General features: G+C 40.0%; 1 protein-coding gene across 2 annotated transcripts; it reads right to left on the bottom strand.

The window, feature by feature from the left end:
• Positions 1-72: 72 nt before the first annotated feature.
• rnft1 (ring finger protein, transmembrane 1) lies at positions 73-5,601 on the bottom strand. Of its 2 annotated transcripts, none has more exons than XM_029447713.1 (9): positions 5,412-5,601; positions 4,282-4,745; positions 3,533-3,609; positions 3,353-3,453; positions 2,552-2,705; positions 1,856-2,014; positions 1,706-1,771; positions 1,514-1,615; positions 73-1,062 (listed from the first exon to the last, which is right to left on the bottom strand). In XM_029447713.1, the coding sequence occupies exons 1-9, from the start codon at positions 5,435-5,437 to the stop codon at positions 928-930; spliced, it is 1,284 nt and encodes a 427-aa protein (XP_029303573.1). In that variant the 5' UTR covers positions 5,438-5,601; the 3' UTR covers positions 73-927. The 2 variants fall into 2 exon arrangements, with proteins under 2 accessions (XP_029303573.1, XP_029303574.1); XM_029447714.1 differs by lacking the exon at positions 5,412-5,601 and adding an exon at positions 5,125-5,279.
• Positions 5,602-11,856: the final 6,255 nt, after the last annotated feature.

The raw sequence follows: 11,856 nt of genomic DNA, 5'->3' as shown, positions 1-11,856 counted from the left end.
TCTGTACACCGGTCTCCATCCTATTTGGACAGTTGCTTTCAGGCATAGCTAATAAGAGAATCTACCAGGTCAAACATTTACATTTTAGGTCTTTATTCAGGTAGTTTATGCATCTAAATGGATACAAATAAGTACACAGTGAAATTATTTTTGTACATAATAAAATAGAATAAAATCCCAGTCTTTGGTTTTTACAAAAGCGAGGCTATGTCCGCCTCTATAGAAAAATAATTTGTGTAAATCAATTTCACAAGCAGTCGCAAAAGGCAAACTGTTGAGCCATCACATAAAGTTATTATTTAGCCTGCTATGTACAGTGGCTGGATGCAGGCTGACGATGCAGGTCACGTGAGGTCACTGAACTGGACTTCCTAAAAGCCTTTGCAGTCCCATTCAAGCTCAAAGATAAAGCAGAACTCAGCATGCACTCCTGAGCTGAGGCTGCTTACCTCTACACGCTTATTGTTACAAATAAGATGCTCAGAAACACAGAGGGTCCATGTGTTTGTTCAAATGTGGGATAGAGTAAAAATCTGTTTAAAATACTTTATATATTTCTCTTATGTTGCCATATTTACAAGTAGAAGAAAGTGTGGAAGTAGAACAATTTGCTGCCCCATGAGGAAAGTTTATATTACGTTTAAAGGTGAATAAAAGCAACAACACAAAAGGAAACAACTTAAAATAGAAAAAAAATCACCTGTTGTATGAGAGTGACAGGTAAGGATGTACTGGTGAATAACCAGGGGCTTCCTGCTGTAGGAGCAACTTCTGTATCCTTACTAACCTCGGCCCTCAGGGGGCACAGCCCTTAGCCGCTTCATGAAACAGTGTGTACAACTTTACTTGTCAATGGGGTTTAACAGAAAATTACATATTAAATACGAGTCCCACACCCAAAATCCCCACCCACCTATACCTCATCAATTAATAAATCTGCAGGTGTGGAGATGTGGCTCCGTCCCTCCATTTGTAAACCTTCTCTGTGATGACGGTGCGGCAGAGAGGGCAGCTCTTCTCCCGGTTAAACCACAGAGCGATGCACTCATCACAGAATATGTGCTGCACAGCAGGAAAAGAACAGCATGTTATCCACTTACTATACATGATGGAGCTACATAACATTCAGGAAAACATGAGGGCAGATAGGGGAAAAAACATCATTACAGTAGCAAATAAAAGAAAGTTGGTGAATAAAGAAAATAATTGCAACTATGTAACAGTCTGAAGTTTTTAATTTACTAAATATTACAGAAGCTACACTGCTCCTGCTCTATGAACACAAAGTTGTGATCTAAAGTGCAGAATTTCTACAACTGCTGTATAGTGTCAGAAAGTTTGATAACATAATTAAAAAGGAGGGATGTGTGTGACAGCCGCCTGAAGGATCGTAAGCCGCCTATTAATGCAGAAAAAGCTAATCGATAACATCAAATATAAATATTACAACTACAATGATAAAACCTGACCAATGGTACGGCAGGCTCTGCAGCGCACACTTCTGTGGTCTTACCTGACAGATTAGAACCCGAGGCTCCCTGAACTCTCCCTGACAGATGGGACAGACGTCTCCAGCCTCGCTGCACTGACTCCTAGTGGCTGCTGTGTCTGTATACTGAGAAACACAAAAACAAAAGAACATCTCAACACAGCTGGTTACTGAATGTGACCATTTACTGTTTACCAAAGAAAGTTTCCCACTGACCTCGCCCTTTAGAAATATCCTCACAGTTTTCAGTAAAGACGTCCACTGTCCGTACAATCCTAAAAGCTAAAAAGAGAGAAAAAGTTCCACTTTTAGTTTTTAACATCAATAATATAAAGATCTATTTCTAGTTTGTTTGACGGATCACACCTTCAGTATGAGGTAGAGCAAAGCCAGCAGGACCCCCAGTGTGAGTCCAGGGGTGCCGTCAACCTCCTGGTACGTGACCAGGTAGCGGAACCACATTGGAACAGGAGCCGTGGCCTGGTGGACCTGACCCAGCTCCTCCGTCAGCATCACCCACCGCCCCTAGAGCCGTAAACACAAAATAAAATAACTTTTAAACCAGCACTGGCAAATACGGTGGCTTATTAGGGCCATTGTAGGTAAAACATTAATGATTATGGAGGCAGGGGAGGGGGGTGAAATATTCTGAGAAAGAAAATGTGCATTTCCGAAACTAAAGTTGTAAATTTAAGAGAAAAACTGGATATTCTCTGTGATAATGAGGTCATACATTTGCGAAAAAACATACTGATTGAAATGAGGTGACAGATTTGTGCATCAGGAACTACAACGCGACAGACAGATGAAAGATATCACCATGTTGCACCTCCGTGTGCGTGTGGCATTCCCCGTTTACCATCCTCGTAACGAGGTTGTTTTTCTCTTGCACATGTATAACTTTAGAATCTCAGAAATCTGTAAAAAAAACAAAATTCACCCCCTGGCTTTTTTTTTATACCTACAATGGTCCTAATACGCCGTCGTAGCCAAAACTTAACATTCAAGGGATATATATTTTTTTTTAACCAACAATCTAAAGCAGGAATCCATCACTCTCACCTGGGTTCTGTAGGTCACCAGTGAAGATGGCAGCAGCAGAATAAGGCACTTAATCGCCATAAAGAGGAACTTTATTATGAAGTTGGTGATGCCGACAGTCCACAGAACCTCCCAGAAACCCAGCAGCTCAATGGTTGGGCTGAGGAAGATGAGGCTGGAAGGAAGTCAATCAATCAGGTTAGATGGCACAATCATTTAAATCCACTGAATTCCAGGTTTAGCGGTTTACTAAACTGCAGTACATGTGGGCTATATGAACATACACTGGTCAATATGCCACAATATGGATTTTAAGCTTGTGTTTGTACCAGTGAAAGACGTGTTTTGATGTTTAAGTCAGCAGTTCTGCTGGAGTTCACCCAGAGCATGAGGATATCACACACTGTGTTCTGCTTGCTAACAATCCACAGAGACTAACTGAGATTATATTTTAAGAACAGGAAATTGTTTACAGGAAATAGCAGTGGTTTTTTTTAGGGATAACTAACCCTTTCCCCAAACCCCCCTCCCAAGCATCAAGGCTGCAACCAACATGATCACTTATTTAAATGTACATTTATTTATTATTAAATAATCAGGCACTGTTGGGATGTTGACGGACTGACATGCCAGTGGAAGAACAATCCACTCAGCACTTTCATTATGGCCACTCGCTCACCTGAAGTTTTTAAGATGCATAATTGTCGTGTATGGTCTGTGTTGTCTTAAATGCCAGTGCAAAAGACAAATGTATATTTTATACAAATCTAATGGACAATAAAGAAATCTGAATCTAATATGAGATGATGCATTCACTCTTACCAATGGTGAAGTGTCTCAATGAGAAAGGTGTAGTAAAGCAGGAGGGTGGAAGAGATCAGGAACAGTAGCAGCCATACACACTGCAGCTTTGAGTGACGATCCTGAGGGAACACACAGGTTAGGAATCTAATAACAAGGAAATGCATAAGGAATCAACAAATGTGTTTTTCTGTAATTTACCTGAAGAAAGACTTGCGTTTGAATGTTTTTATTCACATATAGAAAAGTTGTGAAGAGGCCAACCCCAACTGCTAGCCCTGGGAAATGGAGAGAAAGAGTTTAATGCAATAATGGTGTAACTGTATTACAAATAATTTGCTGTCACTATATCCTGACAGTAGTGAATGAGAGGGATAATCTGTAAAACATATCAGGTTCCTCTGCCAGTGCTTTCGATTTGATTTGCAAGATCCCGCGGCACCCGAATGAAAACAACCAATCAGAGCCGAGGAGTCTCAAAAGCATCAATCACTGCTCGTGAACTCTGATCAAACTGTTTGTGACCCAGCCACTGCTGAAAATAGCCGAGCCGAAACTAAGAACAGTCCACCGGCTGGAGCAAACGTTCTCATTTTATAGCTGCAGTACACTAAAATATGTTTCTGAAAACATTTGAGGCGAAAAATAGGCAATGCAGTAACAGTATGTTGATTCATATTTGATCAGCACTGCCTCTTTTGACAATTTGATGAGAGTTCACGAGCAGTGATTGACACTTTGTTAGAGACTCCTTGGCTCTGATTTATTGTTTTCCTTCGGCGCAGTGGAATCTTTCAAATGCCATTAGGAGCACTGGGGGGAGCGAGAGAATTTTTTTTTCATAGATCATCTGTCTCTAGCACTAGTCAGGATATAGTGACAGTTTCAGCAAACATGACAACAAGTTATTTCTGATAAAGCTACCAACCATAGCTTAAACTCAAACTCACCAAGAGCATGTTGGATGACCAGTTTAGCACAAAGTATGACGAGAAAAGGAAGACTCTTTTGAAGCCAGCGGAAGAGACACCGAAGCTCAGACAAGGAGGTGCTGGGTTCTCCAGAGTCCAGATCAGAGTCAGGCGGGTCGAGCTCAGGCTCAGAATTTGAGTGGTGCGGCATACGATTATGTGCTTGTGGCTGAGTGTGGGAGTGGCTGTGGGAGTTGACTCTGGACCTCCTGGATGAAGCGCCTCCACTGGACTCCCCAGGTTTGCTCATCATGGTTACCCGCACCTCATTGCTTTCAGGGTTGGCAGCAGCACCACCACCACCACCAGAGGCTGGTGTCCTGGTAATCTCTGGTTGCAGAGTTAGGGATAAACCATTTCCAGCATGAGCGCCTCGCTCACTTGAATTAGGCTGCATTACAGCAGGAGAATCCCTCAGTTTCAGTGCTCTTCTGGAATCACTCCTTTAACATAAACAAAAACAACTTTAATAGCCTCGGTCACAATGTGTAGCAGCAACTGTGATTACAGCTGTATTAACAAGGTGTATAATACTATGGAAGTATGTTAGTTCATCTCAGATATTACTGTATAGTTCAATGTTTTATTGCAATTCTTTGCATTTATCTCTGAATAGAGGGCTCCCAGCACACAAACCTTTGATAGACTAAGTTCAAGTGCCTAAATAAGTGACAATAAGGTAACCTTGTGATCATAGGACTATGGTTCATTTGTAGAAGTATTAACTATTAACTAGTATTGCAGAATGTTTAAAAGCGGACACTAACAAATGAAGACGACAGTATTTTGTGTCTTGACTAACAGATACAATTATTAGGTTACCTTGAGTTTTGTTGCCAACTTAATTAAATGGACTAACAGTCAGTGCTGTTCATCCAGAACGTCTCACCCGGGTTTAGTCCGATGTTTTTGCAAAGCTAATTAACGTTAACTGAACTATATGTCGGTACATTAGTAATTCCCAGGAAATAAAAACCAAAAGTAGTGACAGACAGATAACAAAACAGCTGACCCTCTCCTGATAAGCAAACTGGGATGCCCGTTAGCATCAGCAGCTAACAGATGTTTTCTATTAGGCTAGACTGCCGCTGATAAAAGCTTCAGCTCACCTGTCATTCTGCTCCCGGAGTTTCATGGTACGCTATCGGTCTCCATCTAATACAAAGACAAGTCGCCAAATTAAACAAAAGAAAAAGTAAACCAAAAACAAAACTAAGCTGTTATGTTTCAAGCTAAACCATACGCTGGTCGTTCAGACATCTTGACGTTATTTACGACAGCAGACGTCGCAAACTTCTTCTGTTGGATTTCTTTTTTACGGCGTATCGGACGTAAAATGCTGCAATGCCTCCACCTACTGGAATATCTTCATATTACACTCAACAGATAATTATTTTAAGAATTAAAACAATTAAAACATACACTGAGAACTGATATATGTATCCCTGTTGACTATAGTATGTACTAATACTCTTATTCTGCTACACACACTCATAATCGTTTCAGTGTGTTTCAGTAATTGCAGTATCAACTGCAATACTAAAGTTTTATACATGAATGGATCCATATACACTCAACAAAAATATAAACATGTTCTTGCTCTCATTTTGAAATAAAAGATGTAAGACTTTTTCTATGCAATTATCTCAGGTTTTGTCCACAATTTAGTTTAATTCCATGTTAGGGAGGACTTTCCCTTTGAAACCCATCCACCTGACAGGTGTGGCATATCAAGATGCTGAATAAACAGCATGATTATTACACAGGTACGCCTTGGGCTGGTCACAGTAAGCCCTTTCCAAAGCAACCATTTTTACTTTTCAGTGCAGGGTATACACTGGTAATTAATAACATGAATTATGTCCCTGTTCCATTTAGGTGGGCCATGGCCCTGGTGTTGTGCATGCTGACTCACTGGAATGGCTGTGACACACTAAGTAAAACGAGACCATAATTAATTTGATCAATTACACCTGTGTTTACCCTGCAATGGCATGTCCAAATGGCTGCTGTGAAAAGAGCCTATAAAAGGCCACTCTAAAATGTGCAGTTTTATCTTGAAACAAGACATTTATTAGTCACTGAACTATAGATTTCACATTATTAGGGCTTCAGTTTTTGGTCACACAGGATTCTGAAGAAAACACTCCTTCAAAGTGTCAGGCACCATCGGACGTGAGCATTTGCCCAATCAAGTCGGTTTACAACTAAGGCCTTTTATTGTGACCAACCCAAGGCACACCTGTGTAATAAAGATGCTGTTAAATCAGCATCGGGATATGCCACACATCTTCCGACAGGGGGATGACCCGCTCTCCCTCCTGAGCCACAGCTGCCCAAGATGTTTACACAACACAGTTTACCCCCTCTCTCCATCTATATCAGTGGTCTTCACTATTTTTTACATGAGAGCCACATTGACAGGACAAAGTCAATAGGAGAGCCACTTTTACTGCAAAGTATGAAAAGCTACATCCCGTCATAAAAGGCATGTCTGTTTATTAATCTGTCATCCCACCCAGAACATACAATATGCAATGCAGCCAACCAATACATTCATTAAAAGCAGGATTAGTTTAATACTGGGATGATGTTGTCAAACTCTGCAAACAATATTTCAGCTGAAGCCAAAAAGCAGTGTTTCACAATTTCTGAGTCTGAGAAGGTTTTTTTGCCCGAGCCAAAAGCCATGCGATCTCAAAAGATGCCTCAGTTAATCGTTCAGCTGTATTAGTTGTCCCGTGTATGAGCCTTTGTTGTCCAGAAAGAGAAGAAAGCTGCTCTATTTCTTTATTTATTTGTACTAATTTCACTTCCAGGTGCGTAAGTTTCGTTGAATTTTGGATGTCGTTTAGAAATGCCGCTCCAAATGACTTCGCCTGAAACAGAGCGGGTCTGTTTGCACATTAAGCACGAAGGGACAAATACACATTCCTCTGTCCACTTTTCATCAAACTTCCATTGCTCGTCTTGTATGGCTCGTACCTTTCTTTCTTTTTAACGGGAGCAGCTGTTTTCTGTCCACAAACCACATCTCCAGCATCTTCCTCTCGATTTGCGGTTGTTGGATCCATTTGACGTCTGTAGAAACACACGCGAACTGGCATGAAATGGTGAAACGAGTTAACTGGAGCGCCGAAGTGCCAGGTTGGTCGTAGTATCCTCCAATTTAAATGCTCCAATTTAGCGATATAAATTATTTTTTATCAAATGTCCATATTCATAAGCATGCTAATGTTAACATATTTGTAATGAGTTTAAGTGTATTTATTTCTATACTAGCCCACCATGTATCTACCCGTCCATGAGCACATTCACCATTGTAGTGCTGATAGACCGCCAAAACTGGCAACTCCGCAGTGAGTCAGTGTTCCGCTGAGCAAGTTTAAATATCTTGTTTCGAGTCTATATTTACATCTTTTATCAATTATTTTTTTAATTATGTGTAGGCTAATAGAGCAGACACTGTGTTTTAATGGGTTATATGTAATAGCCCTGTTTGTTTTTAGTGTTTTTATGAAATATCTGTATTCTGTATTGACTGCATAATCATATCTATCACCCCTTTATTTAGCCTACTGCCATGCCAGCCACCAATTAAAGCTTGGCGAGCCGCGCAATGAGTAACACTGATCTATATGGTCCAAAAGTGTATAACTATCTGAGAGAGTCTCTCCATTTTGACTTCCCACATCCACATATATTGAAAAGGTATTCATCTTGTCATTTGATTGCACTTTATTAAAATACCGGGTCAAAAACATTTAATAACGACTTTCATTTTACAAATGTGGATGACTTCTGTGGATGCCAAGCCTGGCCTCAACATGATGGTGTTGGACATGTTGAAGAGAAGAGGACGACCCGGCTAAATGTGGATGTGTAACTTTCATGTTGGATGCCATGGCTATCAAATAAACATGCAGAGTACAATCCTCATACCGAGAAAATGTTTGAATTTGCGGATTTGTGGATATGGGCGATGGAGTGAATAAGACAGATGTTGCTACTGAGGACTCTTGTTTTTATGGTGGTTGACCTACAAGGATATTGGAAGGCTCCTATTGCCTACAACATGACCAAGTCTCTGTCACATGTCCTCATCTTAAGGAATAGTTATAGGAATGAATATCCTAATGAACTTTAGGACTCCTATCTTATCTTACTTCATCCTATGTAATGTATGTAATCTCAAGGTAGGAAATTCTAAATACTCAATCCAACATCACTTATCAACTTTTATGTCTGTTACCTAACAACCAGCGCTACATTTCTCATCTGACCAAGCTAAACAACTTTGTAAACATTGAAACATACTGAAACATACTAAACAAATGGAGCAACATTAACGGTGTGCACTTCAAAACAGATTAGTAAGAGGTGTTGGTACCATCTGTAGATAAATAAAAAAATATGTTGTTTTATGGAAATGTGCTTCAACGCTAACTTGGGAGATAAAAGAAAACCCCATTTACCATGGTTACCAAACAAATAAGATAGAATCTGCAAGTTAGGAAGTTTCTGTAATATGGCCCCAGATACACAGAAGGTCCTAATTGTGCATGTGTTGGAAGAAATGCATGAGTGTGTGTTACAATGGATGGCATGCCTCCAATATTAGCATGTGGAAACAACTTGGGTGCAAGCTAAAGCAAACCCTCTTGAGCCTTTAAAATACTGTTTTGCACTTCAAGCAACTGGTTATGGGATGTTTGTGATGATGGATGCTTGCCACATGTTGAAGCTGGCCCAGAGTATGCTGCAGGCTTACAGTCCAATAACCAGCACCACTGTCCGGATCAAAAGATGGACTGTATGCTGTCAACAAGGTACCTACCCCTAACCCAGAAGGTGCAGACACTGAGACGCTCTTTCACAGTAGCTCTGCGCACATTCAGGGACCTGGGCTAAACTGGGCACAGTTTAAACACTGTCAGGCAACAGCTGAATTCATTGAGATAACACTACATGCACACAATGTTTCTCATCAAAGTTTACTGGCCATGCTGCAAATAGTGAATCCTTTACATTTACAAAATATCTATAATCTTACATTTAATAACTGGTTAGGCTTAAAAAGTGCCACATGTGCGCACATAGACTGGAAAAAGGAGTCTATATTATTATAGCCCTTGTTCTTGGAATGACCTGCAGGATACACTAAAACTAGGTTCCCTTATCTCTCTGGCCAGATTTAAATGAAGGTTGACATGTAACTTTACTGCCTTCTTTGCCAGGTGACTGGTGAAAGAGATTTTATCTCAACTGTCTTTTTCTCTGGTTAATTGAAGGTTGTTTCTCAAGGCAAAATACAGATTGTCTATGTCTTTTAGGGTAAATATGTGATAAAGTCACTGTCGTGGAAATGTATCATGTAGTCTTCTCCTTATATTTTATCTTTATAAAGTTGTTTGGCCTTACAGTCACTAACCCATGTTTTCTCACAGTTGTCTGATGTCTCTGTCTGCTAGCATGACAGGCTGTAAGGCAATTCCACTGTATAAATGACTTGTGTTTCTGTATACTCAGGGTCAGATACTTGTAGCACACCAGCTGCAGGTTATCTGTCCTTTCAGCTGAAAACAATTGATTCTGTTAAACACTTTTGACTCTTCATTAAATAACACCAAAGCTCTAACTTCTATTATTTGTTAATTTCTTACCGGAAGGTGATTCATTTTTGAATTGCCACCACAGTCACCTGTCAACAGAAAAACTTGTGTCTTTGTCTGAAGGGAACAAGAAGAACAGTGGAGAAGACTCTGTCAGGCTGAAACCAGCGACAGACAGAAGAGGGAACTCCATGAGCAGTTGTTTCAGCATGGACTGGACCATGAGGCAGTGATAAACAAGTTGGTAGCGTAGAATGAGTACCTCACCAGCAAAGTGAAAGAGTATGACACCTAAACACCTTGACATTCTTTCTTACTTTCTTTTTCTTTTCTTTTTTCAATCATGGCAAGAAACTCTTATACACATTGAGTCATTGAGTCGACTCGGCTCCAAAATTCACCATTTAAAATGTTGTAAGTGAATCTCATACCAACAGGCTAATTCGGTTGATTTTGTGTTCGGGTTTTAACAGCATGTGGATAATAGAAGAAGAATGAGAGTGGCGGAGGATGAAGAAGCCCTGCAGCAGAAACATATGTCTGAGGAGGAAAGCAGGAAGCTGAGCAGTCAATTGATTCACATCAGGAAGATAAATTTACATTTCTTTTCCTGTAAAATGGGATTAGATTAGATAGACTTTAAAATTATAGGTGACAGTATGGCTGGTTATTTTGACAATCTTACCAGCCAACAGCATCCACCTAAACTGGTATTGATTTCATGCCCTAATTTTTATTGCTCATCTTTGTTGTGTGTAGGAAAAGGAGAATCAAAAGCTGATTAAGACAATTGAGGTTTTGATTTCTGGGGTATGACCTCTGACCCTGCCATATGCTTATTTTGTCCTTTATGTTTGTTTTTCACCATTTTACAGCAACAATTTTGTCTTTGAACGCAACAAGAAGCGTTTATGCGTTGGTTTCATTCCAAAGTCATTTTTTTAGAAAAAGCCACAGCTAAAAAGAAAAGTGTTTAGATCCTCCTTTGGATCCCAATCTCACTCTGAGCTGTTTCTCTTTCAGCTAGAACAACTCTCTTTAGGGCAAACATATCAGAAACAAATACAAAAGCTGAAGACAGCTGAGCAGGAATTAAAGGAAAATCCCTGTTTTTCACTGTATGTGTTAGCTTGTGCTATATGCTGGGTGTTAGATGTGTGCCGCTTATTGTGTAATTTAGCGGCATTGATATTGATTTCATATGCATACATATTTATTTATTGTTTACCGAAAACCCATTTCGGTCGCTTGTACCCGCAATCTCGTTCTTTCGGTCATGACCCAGCCTTCATGACCATAGGTGAGGGTAGGAACAAAGATCGGCATCTGTAGCAGCCATCTACACAGCAACACAAGACACATCTACTTCTGGAAGGTCCAGGTGCCTTAGTGTAAATTTAGTGGCAACAAAGACTTTAAAGTGCCATACAAAGAGACTATGACATTTGCACTCTTCATAATGCGTGTTGAAGTGATTTACTTACCTTTTCTAATTGAAGTTTGAAGTTGTTAATATTGATATTGTGTTTATTAAGGTATTTGTTGTAATGTATGTAATGTAATGAATGTTAGCTTTACATTAAAGATAACATCTAAAAAGACTAACTACTTAGCTTTAGGAAATATTCAAGTTAAATCAAACCAAGTAAACAAAGTAAAAATGTCAGAGCTTGAGTTTCCTACTGAGAGTGATAAAGTGAGTGTAGCTGAAGACAAGCAACCACATGCAACTGAAGGCGCAGGAGCTGATAACCTTTCCATACAAGAGCCACAAGGGAGCCAAAGAGTCCACAAGTTAACGGAAAAGGGCCAAGAATTGCACAATGAGCAAGTAGACTTGTACACCGTTTCAGTTTGAGCTACAAGAAGTGGAAAGATATCACAAAGGAAGCCAAACAAGCGCTGAGTGGTCAATGCTCTAATGACCTGCTACATGAATACA

This window comes from Cottoperca gobio, chromosome 14 (assembly GCF_900634415.1).
Source record: "Cottoperca gobio chromosome 14, fCotGob3.1, whole genome shotgun sequence".
Classification (NCBI taxonomy): Eukaryota; Metazoa; Chordata; class Actinopteri; order Perciformes; family Bovichtidae; genus Cottoperca; species Cottoperca gobio.
The sequence above is the reverse complement of the archived record's forward strand: the minus strand, read 5'-3'. Positions and strand labels throughout refer to the sequence as shown.